The following is a 19,319-nucleotide window of genomic DNA, read 5'->3' on the forward strand; positions in this document are numbered from 1 at the left end:
TGTTCTGCAACGAAATTAATGCACTCAACATTTCAATGTGTATTATTGTGCCAAAAAGAAAAAAGGAACAGCTTTTTAAAATAAACTTTGATTTTATTGTTTTACGTACTCTTACACATCATACAATCCTAAATTCTGAAAGAAAATCAAAAGAAGATATCTGGTGGTGTTTCTGGGGGACTGGAAACCATTTCCTGCAGGACATAATATTATGAACATTGTAGATTTCAGAAATGAATCGAGCTGTAACTAATACCGTTCCTTACGCATGTTTTGCAGTAATAAGATTCACTCAGACAACTCTATCTCCCCGTATTAATTCTTACCCATACTTCTATCTGATGAAGGCAATGATTATGTTACATTTTCTACAAGACTAGAATGGCAGAGACTGAGAAATCAGAAGTAACTCAAGAGAGATGGGTATACGCATCAAAGAGGAACCCTAGAATATCTACAGTGTGGCTGCCTTAACTGCTGGTGCTAAATTCTCTCAGCGAGGAAAAACCGCTGTGATTAAACGGTCTCAGATAATATACATTAGAGCTGGCTTATGTCTGTCTCAGGTTAAAAATGAAAATAATAATAAAACCGCCAATCATCAGAACTCTATCTCCAGGGGTATCGTTTGATAAATATGACACATCACTCCAATGCTGGGTTATTGTGGTGGTTTACATTCAAACCGCTCACATTTTTCAAATAAATAAATACAAAAGGAAGATATGAGCAGTCATGAGAAAAGGTGTGAACTGACAACGGCTTGGTTCGCGCATCGGAACAATCATCCGCAGCCAACGCACAGATCCTTCTGTGACACGCCAGCCCTCTGAACCCCTCTACAAGCCTTCATTGAGCATGACAAGGGCCTGTCAAGCAACACCGTCTCCAATCAGCGCCTGGGAGTAGTACGTTATCATTGTTTTTAGAGAAGTCTCAGAATGGACCCTTCAGAGCTGGTTCTTATCACAGAGCGCCCGGGCCTGTGTATGTAGCATCAACACAGAACCATCCTGTGACTGCCAACCAAAGAGTACAGGAGCCAATGTTCCACTACAGCTGAAGCACAAATGAAACCCAACAAGGTTCTGGGGGGCTTTTTGGTTCCTGTTTCTTTCAAGTGACCGAGGTGTTGGATTTCAGACCCTGTGTGTTCCAAACCGCTAAGCTCCTTTAGGCCCGTCCATCAGTAAGACTTTAAAGATAGTTGGGTGACAAAAGCCAATTCTACGATCAGCCAGGCCAGGACTAAATACAGCTCGGACAAACGAGTGATATCCTGTAGTTCTATAGTGGAGGAGAAGCAATTCACATTATACGGCAGCACCATAGAGGGGAGGGGGGGGGGGGACTACAACAGGCATACAAGTGGCTATTGTCTGCATCTATTGACTCTTTTTTGTTGATATACAGCCATGATGGAGGAAAAGACAATGGCAGAACTCAAAAACTACCGCTGACATTAGTTTGGCCTAAAAATCCAACTACATGGCTTCTCTACTATTAGTAATTTTGTTATTTAAGAAAAAGAATCATAGGGCTTATCGCGGGATAGCTATTACCAAACCTTCTGAACACTTGAAAACAAAAGAAAACCCAGTTAAAGCCTTGTGGCGATGACTGACCTTAACATCCACATAGGCAGCCTGTTTCAACACACTTTACGAGACCTGCCATGAAGACGGTGCAGGGCTCGGGTCAATTAAGTGAGAGGGTACACAAGAGAATCCCATCCATCCATATGGATGGCTGGACCATTGGCCTGATAGAGTGGTACTTGGTCAGGGAGGTCTTGGACCTACACCACGTGATACAGCCCAGCAGGAAAACCTCAGTAGTCTAGCCGTGTTCCCGTTGGGTTTGACCTCCTCAAAAGATCCACTATTTCACCATATCTTTAGATAACACTGTCATTTAGCAGATTCTTTTATCCATAGGGATAACCCCTATCAAGGTGGGGGCAAGTTAATTGTGTAGCCACAAGCGATCCTTTGCAAAGTTACATAGTGCAGGTTCAAGTAGGCGATCATTTCAACGCTTTAAACAGTCCTGCATGTGACACTTGTCTTGGTAAGCCAATGAGTGGAACATTCTCTACAACCGTTATCCAGACCTTTAGATGGAAAATGAATAACCTATCGATCAACGGGGGCGATAAAACCAGTGCTTTGTGTGGCACTCTCTTTTGGGCATTAATGAAAAGCACTTTATACACAGTTTTTTTTCTACCATAATCCCAACACCCTAAAAAGGTCTTCTGGCAACAATCTACATACAAGTATACTATATGAGTAGGAGTCATATGGTATTTACATTTGGGAAGAAATCAAAAGTTAGTAGAGTCCAGTTAAGGTGAACCATAGCGGCGGTTTAAGCCATGCATTGCTTTGTGCTACGGCTGTGTCTTCAAACAGTCTCACTTCTTTTTCCCACACTCGGCAGTCCAGTACAAAAGAACGCCGTCCCCTACGAATGACAGCGTACGGACGCATGCATACGGGGGGGCTCTCGGGGGGGGAGTGGCTGAGGGAGATCTTCGGGGACTCTCCGGAAATCGGACCACGACTTTTAAGCACAGCAAAGCAAATCTTTATTATTGCAACGGAATCGACCCCCCGCCGGCCGCGGCCGTCTGAATGTCACCGTGGAGCGAGCGGCAGTCGGTTCTCGCTCCGCGCGTCTTAGTGGTCTGCTGGTGGTCAGAGGAAACGGGAGCTCCGTGGTACTCCAGGGAAAACGGAAAAGAAAAAGGGGCCTCCGATCAGAGGAGGGGCCCGCCTCCACCCAGACAAGACGGTCCCCCCCTAAATCCAAGAGCGCGCGGGGGGGGGATATGCCGTGGCAGGCCTGCTTCTGCACAGATGGACTTTAGAAAGGATGGATAATGTCCCCCTGCCCACCCCCCCAGACGCGGAACGAAACTGCTGCTGTGGCACCCGTTTGTCATCTTCAAACGCCACTTCATCCTGTCGTGTTTCGCTCCCCAAACCCAAAGATGACGAGATACTAAACTGCACAACCTTTGACCTGACGTCTTAACTGGACTCGACTCTTAATATGTCAAGAGCTGGTATATTTTTCAGTAAAATGGTTACATAATCATGATGGAATACTTAAATAGAATTGAAAAGGTTAATGGCAAACCCCTGAAACCGATTTGCCGACACATGCCCCCCCCCCCCCAAACCAACCAAACGATAAAAAAATAAATAGAATGCAATCACACAATTCAAGCTAACTACAATATATTAATATAGATCTTCTGATGTCATACGCTCAATCTAACAAAAAAGGAGAAAAAAAATAAATGTACATAAATCAATCAATCACTTGGTTGAAGTAAAAGGCCCCCCCCGCCCCCAAAGACCTAGCCCCCCCCCCCCCCCCCCCACCACTCTGCGCCCACTCTGACTGCTCATGCACCCCACATCAGTAGAATCAACTCCTCAAAGAACGCTCTCTGAACACCAAGGAGCCGCCGATTGGGTGAGCACAACACGAGGAGAGGGGGAAGAAAACGCTTCTAAAATTGGATAAAAAATAAAACCAGCCAAATCATCAATCTGCTTATTTTTCGTTAAAGGGAGTAAATCATTAGAACTCCCAAAAATGTTTGAGAGGAATAAAACAGCGTCCTGCAGAACTCCCGGTCCGTTCCTTAGGTTGCTAGCTTTGGACCAATGAGCCGAGTCTCTCCTTCTCGTGTGGGTTAACCGTTGGCTCACTTCACCTTCCGGTTTCACCACTTCACCTCAGCAACAGCCGACCACAGGCCACGCCCACAGCCCTCTCTCCATGCTCTAGGTTATGGTCACTCGCCATTTTCACACGCACACACACACACACAAAGTTCAGTTTCAAACCGTGACTGGAGGAGAGAGAGAGAGCGAGGGGGAGAGAGGCTTACAGGGGGAGGGGTGGGGCCGCACCTACCCCCCCCCCCCCCCCCCTCCCATGGAACCCGGAAAGCCGTTCGCAAGTCAGGGTGGATTTATCCCGCCGTCCGTTTCTACATTGTTCCAATTATTCACGCAGGTCAAGAGGAAGAGGAGGGGCCTCCGCGGCGCGCGCCCCCCCCTCATAACTTCTGGATCTTCTCCGCCACCACGATGGGGTTCTCCTTGCGGATGCGGGCGGCGGCGGCGCCCCGGTAGTCGTAGGGACAGTCGTGTTTGTCGGAGTAGCGGTGGATGGCGCAGAACAGGTTCCCGCAGCGGCAGTCGAAACCTGCAGGGGGGAGCCGGGAGAGGGCCGGAGTCAGTCCAATACAGAAGCCCCCATCGTCACTCCAGTTACATGGAGCCCTGCACGCCAACACAAAGCATCTCACACTGTGTGTGTGTGTGTGTGTGTGTGTGTGTGTGTGTGTGTGTGTGTGTGTGTGTGTGTGTGTGTGTGTGTGTGTGTGTGTGTGTGTGTGTGTGTGTGTGTGTGTGTGTGTGTGTGTGTGTGTGTGTCAGTACACTGTGAAATGCGCCACAGGACTGCAGTATGTTACTCTCAGGTCCAAAGTCCCTCTATTCAGAGTGCAATCATTGCACTCAATGTGGAACTGGTGCTTTTCAATGCAATGCTGAATGGAGTGCATTTATATATCGCAAAACTGTGGCCACCCCTTTATAATTAGTGCCTGACATTCACACTTTGTTGAGGTTGCCATGTGACAAAATTCATGCTTAAAAAAATACACATCAATGTTGATTGTTACAGAAGCTGTCTTGGCCAAATGGGTAAGAGCAAAGGTTATTTAATTTCTATCAACCTCCTTTTTTACACATATCAAATCAAATAAACCAAAAATGATAGCCGTTAAAAACAGATAAGTATATTAATGTGCTGCATTGATTTAGAAATTAGGACAACATTTTTTTGAATGTTGCATTAAGCCTCTGCATTACAAAGAGATAAGGGCTTTAACAGTGTGGGGGGGGGAGAGAAGCAGAACCTCATTAGGCAGCTCTGGTGACCCATAAACCTTTGAACCCCGACTGAGCCGACGGCTCTGTGTGCGTGTGTGCGTGCTGCATTCCTTTAAGGCCCTTTCCTTCCTCACCAGTAAGGCCCACTTTCTTCCGGCAGGAGAAACAGCGGTTCTTTTTCTTGTTTTTATCGGGGGTCTGGTCGCCGTCAGAAGAGGTCTGTGCTGCTTCCCCCTGGGGCCCTGAGACAATAAAAACACACACACACACACGGGGCATATTGACCGAGGCACGTGCAATCTGTCAAATCCCTCAGCAACAGCAACATCTGTAGTCAGTAAGGGGGGGGGGGGGGGGACGACACACACACACTAATTGGCTTAAGTTTCAACAGTGCATCAACGTACCCATGGAGAGGACCAGGGGAGGGCGAGAGAACGTCTCGCAGACAGTCAGGGTGGGAGAACGAGTCGGCTGAGAAGGTCAGAGCGAGCCCCACACCACCGGACTGTACTGCGGTGAAGCGCTACGCATAGGTCACCGCACCGCCTTGGGGTCTCACCTGTGTTTTTGGATGTGCCCTCCTCTTCGTCTTCGTCAGCCTCGGCCCGGTCCGAGTCTACGGTTGCGGCCGTGTCTTGGGAGATGCTCATGGCGGTCATCTGCTGGGTCACTGGGCTGGGCGAACTGGGACTGAAGAAAAAAGGTCAAGACATCGAGTGAAACTAGTTTGGGGACAGAATGCACCGGGCCAATGGGCCTGTCGCGTGTGTCCTGCACGTCTGACAATTGGCTGCTTTCCCCCCGCCAATTTGATTTTCAATTTGACGATCAGAAATGAGATCTGGTTTCCTCCCCTCGGTTCAGGGTTGCTCCACACACGCCAGCGCGCCTCACGCTGTAACTACATTATGATGCGTCGCAGGGACGTCCTCTGAAAGACCCTTCGACGCTCAGAGAGCCCCCCTGGTTTAATTAAATTAGGGCTTCATCCTTCAGTATAGAAGAGGGAGAATTAACAGAAGGGACTGAGAATGAAACCAATACAAAATGCAAATGTTTGAGTCTTAGTTTCGTCAACGGAAGGCCACAGATGCGGTTCATTTGAGAACATGACGAACCCGGTTCAATCTATCTCCGTGATAACGCCGCACTCGTCTTCGGTCGTTAATCCTCGCGACGACTTTGGGTCATCACGATAACGTCTTTCAAGTTCAACGTTGTGATAATGAATTGCACGGGTATCGTTTGAAGCGCTTAAAACAAACCACCAGACACAGAGTGATTGAGTGTCTGTGTGTGTGTGTCTGTGTGTGTGTGTGTGTGTGTGTGTGTGTGTGTGTGTGTGTGTGTGTGTGTGTGTGTGTGTGTGTGTGTGTGTGTGTGTGTGTGTGTGTGTGTGTGTGTGTGTCAGTACCTGGGCGTTCTCTCCTCCGGGGGCGTTCCCACCTCCTCTCCGCAGGGTTCCGAGGCGGCGCCCTCCACAGACGCACCGGCGGCCCCCGGGGAGCCCAGAGGTGAGACAGCAGCTGGGAGGAGGATGAGACGGAACAGACACTCACTATCGACACCGCGCAGCGCGCCGACACCCAGCCTGCAGCTCACACTATGCATCGGCGTGTATTGACTTATGTCACACACATGCCACCCATGGCCTATATACGTCTGCCACAACAAATAAAATATCTGTGGTTGTGGCGGACCGCCCCTTTCAGTGGTTTGACCTTCCTGCCAAGCCTTGGACAATACCAGGGAAATAGCCACTTCGCCACTCAAAAGGTTACCCCCCCTCCCATATGTGCCCCCCTTTCCTCATGGGGGTACCCCTCCATCACCCTCGTACCTTTTTCTCCCGGGGGGCTTGACCGCCCCCCTCCCTGTTGTCTCTGCAGGTGTTCCTTGTAGCAGACAGAGCACATGCCATTGGTGCGGGGGTTACCATAGAAACCACATCCCATCGTGCAAAGCATTGGCACTTGCGTTTGATTGGTCTCCTGTGCCATACTCTCTGAAAGAAAAGGGGTAAGGGGGATGGGAGAGGATCTGCCCTAAAACAGGGTTGTAAAAGTTAGTCGATATAGTTCAGAGACTGGAACTACATCTTGGGGTACGCTTGGAAGATATAAAGTAGAGTTATGGGAAAGGACCGGATTCAAATTAGATGATAAATCCAATTTATCTACTTGGCTGGGATAAAAAAAAAAAATCATCATCATTTGAATAAAACCTTAGTGTCAACAAACTTAATCGGAAAAAAAAAAGGATCAATCGTAAACAACATTTCACAAAGAACACAAACAACTGCTATATGCCCTGGGGGACTTTAAACAGGTCGTCATTCGACTGTCAAGCCAACAAGGCAGAAACTCTACAAGGGAGCGTGAACAACAAGGGGTCCGTGACAATACAGCGCGTTACTATAGCGGTGACCCCCTGGCTCTCTGGCAGAAGTGTGTTCTGGTCGGATTCAGAATATGACGTGTATCAGTGGTGTTTGGATCAGGATAAGCAACATTCATTGAGAAAAGGATGACAACTAGGCCCACGGACTCACGTACACAACACCTATCAAATCATCCCAATAAATCCCATAGCTTCGTGTTTCTTTCAGGGCTGACAGGAGAACAACAATAGGACCGGGGGCCGAGTGGAAACACTTTTAGTGTTCAGGCAGCGGCCGACACAACCATGGCGTGTTGTGCTTGTATCGCTCAAAGCCCAACGCTGTCGACATTAGCCCGACAGGCTAGCTGTCCGATGTGTTGTACATGCCATTTAAACCCCAATACAACAATAACATAACCCAGAAATAGTAATATCTCAATGTATCGCAAAGAAAAAGTCGAATAAAGCCATCCTCCGTGGAAATCAGCAGCAACGCTTTGGATTATTTGGATCAAAACTGGATCATTGTGTTGGATAGCCAACAGCTAGCAGGCTAGCATTAGAAGCTAGCCGAAAAACAGTGCGCATCTCCCAGGGTGACCCGGTACTGGTGCCGTTCCACCATATAAATTCACCACATGTAACCGGGATAAAGACGTACCTGTTATCGACCGAGCCGAGCGGTGCGGACGACCTGAGTCTACGAGTGTGCCCGGTCCCCTCCGGTGCGCGCGGCCTCCCCAGCGCAGCCTCCCGACATCAGACAGCAGCGACCATGACGTCACCCCCAGCAACAATTTATCACTTCTTCAGAGGGTTGAAGGACTTAAACCTGTTTTAACCATAAAAACAACATACATATGTATGTATGTACCAACCATATAGGGACTTTAACCAAACATATACAAATGGCGATTATTTTGTCTTTATATCAACATGGTATGCCATGGGAATTGTCATCACAAACTAAACTAAAATAGTAATTTAGAACATACACTGAAAAGTCAAGCCTGACAATGGCTCGTCGCGTCGTGGGAAGTGCAGTGTAATACTGTATGAGTCGCCTCCCGTCTCCTTCATTGAGTTCCTTGAGGAGACATGAACTGAGACCAACCGGGACATGAAGGATGAAAGCTGGCCTGTGCATGTTTACAAGGTGACACTTTTATGGTCATCATTTTACAAAAGAAGAATGCACACAAATACATTGAGGATGTTTATTTAGCAGCATGCATATCAAAAGCACACTATCTCATATTGTTATATTCTTATAAGAGAATTGCAATGTATACAAACATATAATAGCATTATTGGCAATATCATACATTTTTTAATATTGTAAATAAAATGTTCTTCCATAACAAAGGCAATCTAAAAACCTATGCAGAGACGATAATAATCAAATGACGGTAAAGCAGTGCAGTAAGTCCCCCTAATCACGAGTCTAGCCCCCCCCCACAGCCCCACCAGGTCACGGCTGAACACTGGGCTTCTGCTCCGCCCCCGCTGCCTCCTTCTCGGTGATCTGCGGTGCGAACGGTCCCACCAGCCAGTTGAGGGGGGTGTTGTGGATGAGATAGTCCATGACCCCGTCCACAGACTGCTGCACCTGAAAGCAAAGCCCGTTTCAACCTCATTATCATCGTCGTCGTCGTCGTCGCGTGCTTTTAAGTATTTGATAACAAGGAGAAGGGGCCTAGGATCGATAACAAGGATCGATTGACACACTTTATCGGATTACTACTACGGAGAAACGCCAGGTGCATCCATCCGAGTAAACCGAGGCCACTTGCGTGGCAGCTGAAGTGCTTGCTCTAGTGGTCCGTGGATGTCGTGGTGGGTGTCACGTTTGTGGGAGCTTTGTGAAGAATGCCTGACTGCTCACGGACACCATGAATCGAATACATATTCAGGAAAAGTCCTTTAGCATAGATACATCAATGGTAAATAGCAATATGAGCACTCTGTGTGTTATGTGCGTCTAATAGGTTGTTGTGTGGGTCGTTATGTGTTTTGAAGGCACTTAATGTACACTTATGTTGTTTTATTGCACTGTTTTGCACTATGGCTGCAGACCCTTTGGATGTGCACAACAAGTTCCCCCTTGGGGCTGATAAAGCTCTATTCTATTCTACAAGCTTAATGTATCAACCCGACTGGTGATCCATCTTACGACTTCCAAATCCTGTCTCACACTGCGCTGTGTTGCCCCCTCCCTGCCTGAGAGGCTTGTGTTTATTCCAACTCACCCCTGCACAACCCCCTGATTGCGCTGATAAATCAAACAGAGTTTGTGTTTTTCTTCTTCTGGTTTTATATTTGTATTTTTATGCTTTTTTATGATAGAGTGAGACAGACAGGAAGGAGGGGGAGACAGAGGGAAACACGCAGTAAAGGACAACGGGCAGGAATCGAACCCGGGTCGCTACGGTCAGGACGGGGCCTTAATGGATCCGCGCTCTACCCGGTGAGCCACTGGGGCGCCCCGGAGTTCCTGTTTTCCTCAACGTGTGTAATAGGGCTTTGACTTTTGCCCAAAAATCTTATTTGAAGTTTGTTTGTTTATTAATATTAATATTCTAATATATTCGAATATTTATTAATAATATTTTGACCATTAAATGCCTTTATTAAGACCTGGATTGGGCTTCGCAAGGTTTGTTTACCGGCGTTGCTATGGTTACCGCTCTTGCGTGTTCCAACGGTTTATTAGGTTTCTAATAAATCGCGGTCTAATCAATACTTCATTCACTGCCTCTTCCGCAGTCGTTACAATATTATGAATAGACTGCGTGGGGTTCTCCGACGTCTCTCCCTCTTGGCCTGGTTCCAATATTAAGGGCTGCCTAATATTCGTTCGAATTTTGATTTATTTTTTGATATTTGAATTATATTTGAATAACGAAGTTCGGAGTCAAAGCCCTAGGCCCTCAGCGGTGTGTCGGTGTGTACCTTGGTCAGGTTGCTGCGGCACTGCTCCAGCAGGAGGGGCGTCAGCGTGCTGCTGCTGCCCAGCGAGGAGCGCAGGTCTGCGGCCGACTGCCGCGCGCTGTCCAGCTGGGCCTGGATGTTGGCGGGGAGGCCCTGGGCGCTGGACACCACCCCGGAGCACGCCGCCTGCAGCTGGTCGGTGAGGCCGTGCACCATGGCCAACGCCCGGCCCTCCAGCTGCCGGGGCGTTAACGGGGAACAGACACAGTGAGTTTGTAATTTGTGTGTGTTTTGCGTGTGTGTGTGTGTGTGTGTGTGTGTGTGTGTGTATGTGTGTGTGTGTGTGTGTGTGTGTGTGTGTCTGTGTGTGTGTGTGTGTGTGTGTGTGTGTGTGTGTGTGTGTGTGTGTGTGTGTGTGTGTCTGTGTGTGTGTGTGTGTGTGTGTGTGTGTGTGTGTGTGTGTTTGTGTGTGTGTGTGTGTGTGTGTGTGTGTGTCTGTGTGTGTGTGTTGTGTGGTGGGGGTGTTTGTGTGTGTGTGTTGTGTGTGTGTGTGTGTGTGTGGGTGTGTGTGTCTATGGCTGTGTGTGTGTGTTGTGTGTGTGTGTTGTGTGTGTGTTGTGTGTGTGTGTGTGTGTGTGTGTGTGTGTGTGTGTGTGTGTGTGTGTGTATGTGTCTGTGTCTGTGTGTGTGTGTCATCCATCCCAATACATTTGTTTGATATTTCCCTTTTCCCTCCTGACCTAGAGAAATGCTCAGATCATGAATGAAAAGCGCTGGTAAAATAATAATAAATTAAAAACACCTTTCAGTCAGTCACATCGACTGTTGGCTGCTTATTGCAATGCTACGTATCATTTCTTAACATACAGTATATAGTGCATGCATACTCTCTCCGGGCCTAGGACGCCAACCTCTCTGCCTTCTCCTCCAGCCTCCACCTGGGCCCCCACCTCCACCTCCGCCCCCCCCGGGCCCGGCGCCGGCTGCCCGTCCTTCCACTCCTTCAGCCGCTGCAGCAGCTGCTCGGGGGCCCCGGCCACCTGCAGCCCGGCCGTCCCCAGGGTGCTGCGGGCCCCCTCCAGGAGGTCCAGGGTGCTGGTGATCTGCGTGGCCGTGGCGTAGGTGGCGTCGCGGGCCCGGCGCGCCCGGCTCAGCGAGTGCTCCATGGCGCGCTCCCGCACCGCCGTGGACAGGGCGCCCAGACGGACGAAGTAGCTCGCGGCGGCGGCGGGTGGAGTCACGCCTGCGGAGACCGCACCCGGCGCCGGCTCGGCCAGGGCGGCTGAGGAGGGGGGACGGGGGAGACGGGGTACGCACGCGCACACACACACACACACACACACACACACACACACACACACACACACACACACACACACACACACAGACACACACACACACACACACACACACACACACACACACACACACACACACATACACACACAAACACACACACACACTTAAATTAGAGTCGAGGACTGCATTGATCCACTGCAGGTATTTACTGCCATCCCCAACGGGAGGATAATGGAAATTGGAAATTCAGTTTGGTTTTGTTTTATGGAGGTAACAACAATATATTTTCCTACAACGTTTGGCAATTTCTGGTCCCTTAACAGAGAAAAGTAATTACACATACTTCTGATGATAACTTACTACATAAACTGTGTTTCTGCGGTGTCTAAACACAGCGTTATAAATATTCACATGTCGGTTTTTGTGAGCATAAAGAAAGACAGTGGGTCAAAGTGATAACGTGGCGTGACTGAAACAGGTGTCAAAGCTGCTAGTGCTGGAAGCCGAAGTGTGTTCTCTGGCCAAAGGAACAGCACGGGTGTTTACTATGAGGTACTGCATTCAGCAGCTATGAATAGCCTTCGCCATTCACTTGTTCATCAATGTCATGGGCTCTGAACACAAGAGCCAGACAGTGTGAGGCTGAGGGGAATTACGTTATTTTCTAAACGATTCAGAATGATCTAATCTAAGTGTAAAAGTATAAATGTTTCTATTCATATTTAAGTTGATCTTATGCAATTAAATGTGCTACTTTCTTCTTAGGTGGCAAATACATGCTTCTAAATAATTGTACTTGATTAAAGAATCTGCTTTATAATAAATAATATTTTGAAAGACCTTAATGAGAAGTTGAAACATCAAACTTCCTTCCATGATTCATCCTTCTATGATTATCAGACTCCTTAAAACCAATTAATTGTTTGGTGACGACTAAGCGACGAAAGCCTTTGATGAGCCGGCCTCGTTCCACTGCTGTTGAGGAGGAGAGGGAGGAGGGGGAGGAGGGGGAGGAGGGGGAGGAGGAGGAGGAGGAGGTTCTACTGACCCAGCTCCCTCTGGGTGAAGGGGAGGGGGAGGAGAGGGAGGAGGAGGAGGAGGTTCTACTGAACCAGCTCCCTCTGGGGGAGGGGGAGGAGAGGGAGGAGAGGGAGGAGGGGGAGGAGGGGGAGGAGAGTGAGGGGGGGGAGGAGGGGGAGGAGGGGGAGGTTCTACTGACCCAGCTCCCACTGGGTGAAGGGGAGGGGGAGGAGAGGGAGGAGGAGGAGGAGGTTCTACTGAACCAGCTCCCTCTGGGGGAGGGGGAGGAGAGGGAGGAGAGGGAGGAGGGGGAGGAGGGGGAGGAGAGTGAGGGGGGGGGGAGGAGGGGGAGGAGGGGGAGGTTCTACTGACCCAGCTCCCACTGGGTGAGGGGGAGGAGAGGGAGGAGGGGGAGGGGAGGGAGGGGGGGGAGGAGGGGGAGTTTCTACTGACCCAGCTCCCTCTGGGTGAGGGGGGGGAGGGGGAGGTTCTACTGACCGAGCTCCCACTGGGTGAGGGGGGGGGGGGGGGGGGGGAGGAGGGGGAGGAGAGGGAGAGGGAGGAGGAGGAGGAGGGGGAGGAGGGGGAGGTTCTACTGACCCAGCTCCCACTGTGTGAGGGGGGGGGGAGGAGGAGGGGCTACTGACCCAGCTCCCACTGGGTGAGGGGGAGGAGAGGGAGGAGAGGGAGGAGGGGGAGGAGGGGGAGGAGGGGGAGGTTCTACTGACCCAGCTCCCTCTCACTAAGGGGGAGGAGGGGGAGGTTCTACTCACCCAGCACCCTCTCACTAAGGGAGAGGAGGGGGAGGTGGGGGAGGAGGGGGAGGTTCCACTCACCCAGCTCCCTCTCACTAAGGGGGAGGAGGGGGAGGTTCTACTCACCCAGCACCCTCTCACTAAGGGGGAGGAGGGGGAGGTGGGGGAGGAGGGGGAGGTTCCACTCACCCAGCTCCCTCTCGCTGAGCGGGAGGTTCTGCTCCACCCAGGTCTCCGAGCGGCTGAGGGCCAGGCCCACCCCGCTGCTGGCCATCTGGCCCAGGCGGCTGCTCATGACCGTGCTGACCCCCCCGCTGACGGCCGCCTTGGTGAGCTCCACGCCGCCCATCACCGCTCCCATCACGGCCCCCGTCACCGCGTCTCTGGCCCCCGTCACCGCATCCCTGGCCCCCGTCACCGACTGGTACACCCGGCCCACCGTGTCCGACACCAGCTGGGCACCACACACGACAAGGCCCGGATTAGAGCACGCTTTGAGGGGCTGGTTGTACATTAGTTGTGTTAATGTACACACAATATAGGGCGGTGAAGTGTTAGTGTACATTTATGGGTAAATTATTGACCAATGGTTTTGGGTGTTTATTGTCGGGTTTATTGTTATTGGTGTGTTATGGTCGGGTTTATTGGTGATCTCATCTCGAAGGGTTGGATCCATGAAAACGAGACACATTAGAAGTTGTGAAGGTTCACACACTAGGAAGAACAAGGCTTCCATACCAAAGGGGTTTCACTTCGAGGATTTAAAACTGTTTATAATGGACTACTAGGATATGGAAGAAATCACTACAATCATAATCACATAAAATATGAGAGCACATTTTTTTGTTTAAAGAATAAAAACATGAATGGAAGTGTTAAGTCAATGCACAGGATGATTTTACGGTGAAACGGAGCCAATCCAATCTTCTAAAATCCTAGGAATTGATGAAACCACGACAATAAAAAAAGAAACTGAATAGTTGTGAAGACCTGCCGCCTGCCTCGCGACGCGTTTCTTTAAATGAAGAGCTTGAGAAACGACGCCGGCTCTGGTGGCGGCTTGACTTCTTTATGTGCGTCTTTATGAGGAACCGTAAATCGGCGCTGGGGCTGACCTTGTCCGCCGGCTGCTGGAGGATGGGCAGCGTCGCCTCCATCTTGTCCAGACCCATCAGGGCATAGTCACTCACCGCCGTGACTGGAGAAGACACACACGCAAAGGCAGCGCACGCGCACGTTAGAGAACTGACTGGAGAACACACACGCATAGGCAGCGCACGCGCACGTTAGAGGTGTGTCTGGAGAACCCACACGTACGCAGCACGTGCACACGTTACATGTTCGACTAGGGTTAGACTACATTTGATTTGAGGAAACACAAAAGTCGTCCATTTCTTAACTGCTGGAACAAGTTAGAAAAAAAGTAGAATAAATTCCTTATTTTTGAGCCTTTATTATAGACCCCTTATACATTGTTATTATCATCATCGTCCTCCTAGGATCACTACGATAGGAATTCACTTTTAAATAAGCTTCATAACATTGTTGGCATTGCTCTGCTGACATGTGTGTCACGTGTGAAGACGTACTCTGTGGCTCCAGCATGTCCAGCAGCGGCTTGGAGCCCGTGGAGGCGGCGGCTCCCAGGGTCCGCACCCCCGTCTCCGCCACGTCCATCACCCCCTTCAGCAGGGGCACGCTGTCCTTGGTGGAGGTGTAGGCGCTGGACACGGCGCCGCACGCCGAGCTGACCAGCGGCAGGTTGCTCACTCTGGACACCAGGCCCTGCACACGCACACACGTACGCACACACACACGCACACACACACACACACGCACACACGCACGCACACACACACGCACGCGCGCACGCACGCACGCACGCACGCACGCACACACACACACACACACACACACACACACACACACACTATCACTGAGTCATGGGTCTGTTTGTGTACAGGTTGGGCTTACAGTGTGGGGATATGAAACGAGATCCCTAGAACCCGGTACGGGGCTGTTGAGATGAACCACGTTGAAGGCACTCTGCTGCCAGCCTACCTGCTCTGCATTAGCTGGCTGTGCAGCTTCAGTTCCGACCTCATTAGCCTTCCCGCTGTCTGCCATCGTGGCTGCTGCTGTGCTGGCTTTCAATCACTAATAGAAGAAAACACACACGCACACGCACACACACACACACACACACACACACACACACACACACATACGCACACACACACAAACACACACCACATTTTGCATGGATATTAAGATCCAAGAAGAAATGTTGCCCTATATACAAGACTGCAATACTCCATGTAGTGTCTGGTTGAGTTCGGATTCAGATACGTACTGCAGTTCAGGTACGTTACGTCTCTACCATCTACTTTACCCACCTTAGTATACAATGTATTTCAAAAGGAAAGCATGTAAAATACATTAATGGTATTACTGGTCGGTGGTGATAGCATCGAACGGAAATATAGAAAGGCTGTTTCTGATGTTCTTTCCAATGGGGGAAAAAGTGCTTTCACACGTCGTCAATATACTTAGATATGGTAATGTAGTACATTTATTTAGCAATTTGTTATCCCATTTATTTTCCCACACTATGCATCACGATAAGGGGCGTGGGAGCGGTGGGAGTTGTGCAGCAGGACAGAAGGTGGCAGAGCTGCAGTCTGAGTTATGTCTTCTGAAGCCTGGCACACAGCTTAAAGCCCAGACACCACACTAGAGATAGACCAAACTCCTAAAGAATCCCCAAAGTCAAAGTGCGCAGACTAACTATTAATAATCCAGATGTCCATAGCTAAAGATGAATGAAGACATCAGCTCATCTGGGTTGTCTGAGGCGATGTATTTGCCTTCACAGCGCCATCTATTGATCATTGTCGGTAGCAGTGCAAGCCCAGGCAGGACACATTCAGAGAAGAATTGTAAACCAACCACGCCAAAGCTGATTCACTTCGACTGAGTCCTACACAAACGGGGTCTTTGTTGGGAAACACATTCACTGCCTCTGTGTCATCATTGCCCATTGCTTCATTTCAATTGACCTATGAAACACATGACTTATAAACCGTGACGCTACACTATTGGTATTGAAGTTCAAATCTAGTTGTGATCATACTTTTGGGTGGTTCATTTATTCAGGGTTTAAACGTCCTACATAAAAGATAACTGAGCTTAGAACATAAATAAGTGTTTTGATCAATAGGCTATGCTGTTTTGGCCGAACTAATAGTTAAGCAGCTGAATTGATTAGATAATTATAATGTTTTTTTATAAGCAACACAAATATTATATATCACTTGGGTTATTTACAGCTCAAGAACAAAGTCCAAGAGGATGTTAAGGGAGATAGCGGTTACAGAGACAACGTTACATTTATGATTAATTAAATTAGAGATAATAGTCACAGAATCACATGATAACTTTACCCTTAAGTGATCTTGTACTTTCAATCATCAAAACTTAAACTGTGTAAGGCGGATTTAAATCTATGTAGGAAAGTGTCAAACGCAGCATCATCCAGCTGGTCTATTTCCAGTGTCAATGACCCCTTTGGGACACATAGGGCCGAGTCTCATCAGCTGAGGCATTATTACAGTATTATAGATAGATATCATTATAGTCACTCCAGGAAAGAAATAACAAGTATAAGAGAGAGCGAAAGAAAAATGAAAATAAATCAATGTAAAGAGACTATATTTAAACACAACCGTGATCCAACGGGTTAATAATGTTTTAACCTATTGTAGCTCTAAAGTGGGCCACATTTCAAACATTCTACAAATCCAAAGCTCACTCCCATGTCAGATTAGTGAACTTTACCCCAGATACAAAATTCACTCGCAAAATTTAAAAAACGATTAAACTTCATAACTGATCATTGTCGCCAACTGTCAAGGCACTTCGTCGCATTACTAAAAGATATGATTCACACAATCTAACGCGTTTGAAGCATGTGGACCGCGTATAAACCTGCGTGTGTCTGGTGAGTCAAAATCAGAGAAATGTAAGATCAGGTATAAAAACTTTTCTCAGACCTGTTGGAATAACTTCAGGGACACTTCGTTCGCTCGATGTCGTCTCCTGACCTGCGTTCGATACTCAATTGAGAGTTCAGTCTCCAGCCAGGGCGCCTATCAAAATCAGAATTGTGCAACATTGTGTCAAGGGAAAGGCGGAATAGGACTTAGTGAAACAACCAATCATGTCACAGAAGACAGAAACGAAACTAATAGTAGTAGCAGCTATTACTGGAACACTGCTTGTGCAACATCTCTGGACTCCAGAAGAGATCATTCAGTAGAAACAGACGAAGGCCTTGTGTTGCGATGGCAATGGACCAAACGACATACTAAACCACCATGAACAATATCCGTAACACTGGAGAACTGTGTTAGAAATGAGCAGGAAGACATTTTTACTGCAATTGATGGATTGTACCTTGAGGGGGCAGTCGTTCTCCACAGTCATTATTTCTGCTGTTCCGTCCATGCAGTGTTGCTAAGGTGACGTTCATAAGGGCCATATTCTACACATAGAAAATATACTAAACTCAGAGCGTATTGACTTTAGCCTGAAAAAAAACTATTTCTATGTCAAAATGCAACTCACAAGATACAAGCTTCATGCAAGTATATGTAAGACTGGGCTAACCTTAGAATGTAGCCTACCATATACCCATCTCTGACAATAAGATGCTATTACTGGAGTTGAAGAGGCTATTTCCCTCAACCCCTTCATTTCATTAGTAAGAGATTTTCATTATAGAAGCCTTCTCAGTTTCATTATGGGGCCTCTTTGTTTTAGCCACTAGGCGCCAGTGAACATGAAGCAATCATTTCTTATTTCAGCATTTGAATTAGAAAGTACATCACAGTGGATTCTGCCTTTTGATATAGTTTGAAAGGAGTGCAGCACGGTCACACTCTGTTTATCAGCATCTAACAAGAACCCTGAAAGCTCTCCCCGTACAGGGACACAGGAGTGTGCTGCTGTTACTCTCACACACACACACACACACACACACACACACACACACACACACACACACACACACACACACACACACACACACACACACACACACACACACACACACACACACACACACACACTAACAAATAAAAATGCAAACGAACACACTCACATATAAACACACACGCACACACACACACACACACACACACACACACACACACACACACACACACACACACACACACACACACACACACACACACACACACACTAACAAATACAAATGCAAACAAACACACACAAACACACACACACACACACACACACACACACACACACACACACACACACACACACACACACACACACACACACACACTAACAAATACAAATGCAAACGAACACACACACACACACACACACACACACATACACACATGCACAAACAGACACACAAACACATTATAACACTCACAGACACACACTCACACACGCATCAAGCTCTTCATTTCACAAATTAAGAGGTAAATGTCCCCCAAAGGCCGTCATTTGTTCCTGCTTAACTCCACTGTGCTCCACTAGATCAGCTGATTGGAGCCAAATTGTTCTGGATATTGAGTAATTGCAGATCAGCAGATAACAGGAAAGAAATTTGCTTAAGAAATACTAAAGAAATCTGTGTTTTAATTCTCTCCTCCTCCTCTCTCTCCCTCATCTCTTCGAAAGGACTGAATTTAAGCAACGCTGAATAAATCTGTATTTTAATTCTCTCCTCATCTCGGTCCCTCTCTCTCTCTCTCTCTCTCTCTCTCTCCCTCTCTCCATTCCTCTCTTGCCTAAGGAAACTAAATTAACGGCAGGCCCACTTAATTGGCATGTTCGTAAGCCCTTCCGGGCATTCGACATTCAGGGTTTGAATAGGAACACACTCTTCTATGATCCATAGAGTCTACACAAACTTTGCCAATCAGATCATTTGGGCCATGTATAGATAAAAAGTGAAAGACAATAAACGCGT

The 19,319-nt window shown here is 48.2% G+C and overlaps 2 protein-coding genes across 5 annotated transcripts; both read right to left on the reverse strand.

Annotated features, from left to right (window-relative positions):
* Window positions 1-72: 72 nt before the first annotated feature.
* On the reverse strand, window positions 73-8,108 carry zgc:77486 (zf-A20 domain-containing protein). Of its 2 annotated transcripts, none has more exons than XM_030373467.1 (6): window positions 7,966-8,108; window positions 6,763-6,967; window positions 6,337-6,448; window positions 5,482-5,612; window positions 5,054-5,161; window positions 73-4,227 (listed from the first exon to the last, which is right to left on the reverse strand). In XM_030373467.1, the coding sequence occupies exons 2-6, from the start codon at window positions 6,920-6,922 to the stop codon at window positions 4,079-4,081; spliced, it is 660 nt and encodes a 219-aa protein (XP_030229327.1). In that variant the 5' UTR covers window positions 6,923-6,967; window positions 7,966-8,108; the 3' UTR covers window positions 73-4,078. The 2 variants fall into 2 exon arrangements, with proteins under 2 accessions (XP_030229327.1, XP_030229328.1); XM_030373468.1 differs by having other exon boundaries at window positions 6,763-6,962; window positions 7,966-8,094.
* A 399-nt stretch (window positions 8,109-8,507) lies between these two features.
* Window positions 8,508-17,463, reverse strand: plin3 (perilipin 3). 3 transcript variants are annotated; one of them, XM_030373465.1, is made up of 8 exons: window positions 17,362-17,463; window positions 15,371-15,466; window positions 14,899-15,094; window positions 14,425-14,507; window positions 13,499-13,763; window positions 11,186-11,517; window positions 10,257-10,472; window positions 8,508-8,913 (listed from the first exon to the last, which is right to left on the reverse strand). In XM_030373465.1, the coding sequence occupies exons 2-8, from the start codon at window positions 15,434-15,436 to the stop codon at window positions 8,776-8,778; spliced, it is 1,296 nt and encodes a 431-aa protein (XP_030229325.1). In that variant the 5' UTR covers window positions 15,437-15,466; window positions 17,362-17,463; the 3' UTR covers window positions 8,508-8,775. The 3 variants fall into 3 exon arrangements, with proteins under 3 accessions (XP_030229325.1, XP_030229324.1, XP_030229323.1); XM_030373464.1 differs by having other exon boundaries at window positions 11,147-11,517; XM_030373463.1 differs by having other exon boundaries at window positions 11,123-11,517.
* Between the last annotated feature and the right edge of the window lie 1,856 nt (window positions 17,464-19,319).

The sequence above is a fragment of the Gadus morhua genome, chromosome 12, assembly GCF_902167405.1.
Source record: "Gadus morhua chromosome 12, gadMor3.0, whole genome shotgun sequence".
Taxonomy (NCBI): domain Eukaryota; kingdom Metazoa; phylum Chordata; class Actinopteri; order Gadiformes; family Gadidae; genus Gadus; species Gadus morhua.

Excerpts from the sequence above, each read along its gene's own strand:
- zgc:77486 (XM_030373467.1), bottom strand. The coding sequence starts at position 6,922 with ATGGCACAGGAGACCAATCAAACGCAAGTGCCAATGCTTTGCACGATG. Across the intron at positions 5,162-5,481 it reads GGGCACATCCAAAAACACAG|GGCCCCAGGGGGAAGCAGCA; the intron begins GTGAGACCCCAA and ends TTATTGTCTCAG. Across the intron at positions 4,228-5,053 it reads GAAGAAAGTGGGCCTTACTG|GTTTCGACTGCCGCTGCGGG; the intron begins GTGAGGAAGGAA and ends TCCCCCCTGCAG.
- plin3 (XM_030373463.1), bottom strand. The coding sequence starts at position 15,436 with ATGGCAGACAGCGGGAAGGCTAATGAGGTCGGAACTGAAGCTGCACAG. Across the intron at positions 14,508-14,898 it reads GGACATGCTGGAGCCACAGA|TCACGGCGGTGAGTGACTAT; the intron begins GTACGTCTTCAC and ends TGTCTTCTCCAG. Across the intron at positions 11,518-13,498 it reads GCTCAGCGAGAGGGAGCTGG|CCGCCCTGGCCGAGCCGGCG; the intron begins GTGAGTGGAACC and ends CCCCCTCCTCAG.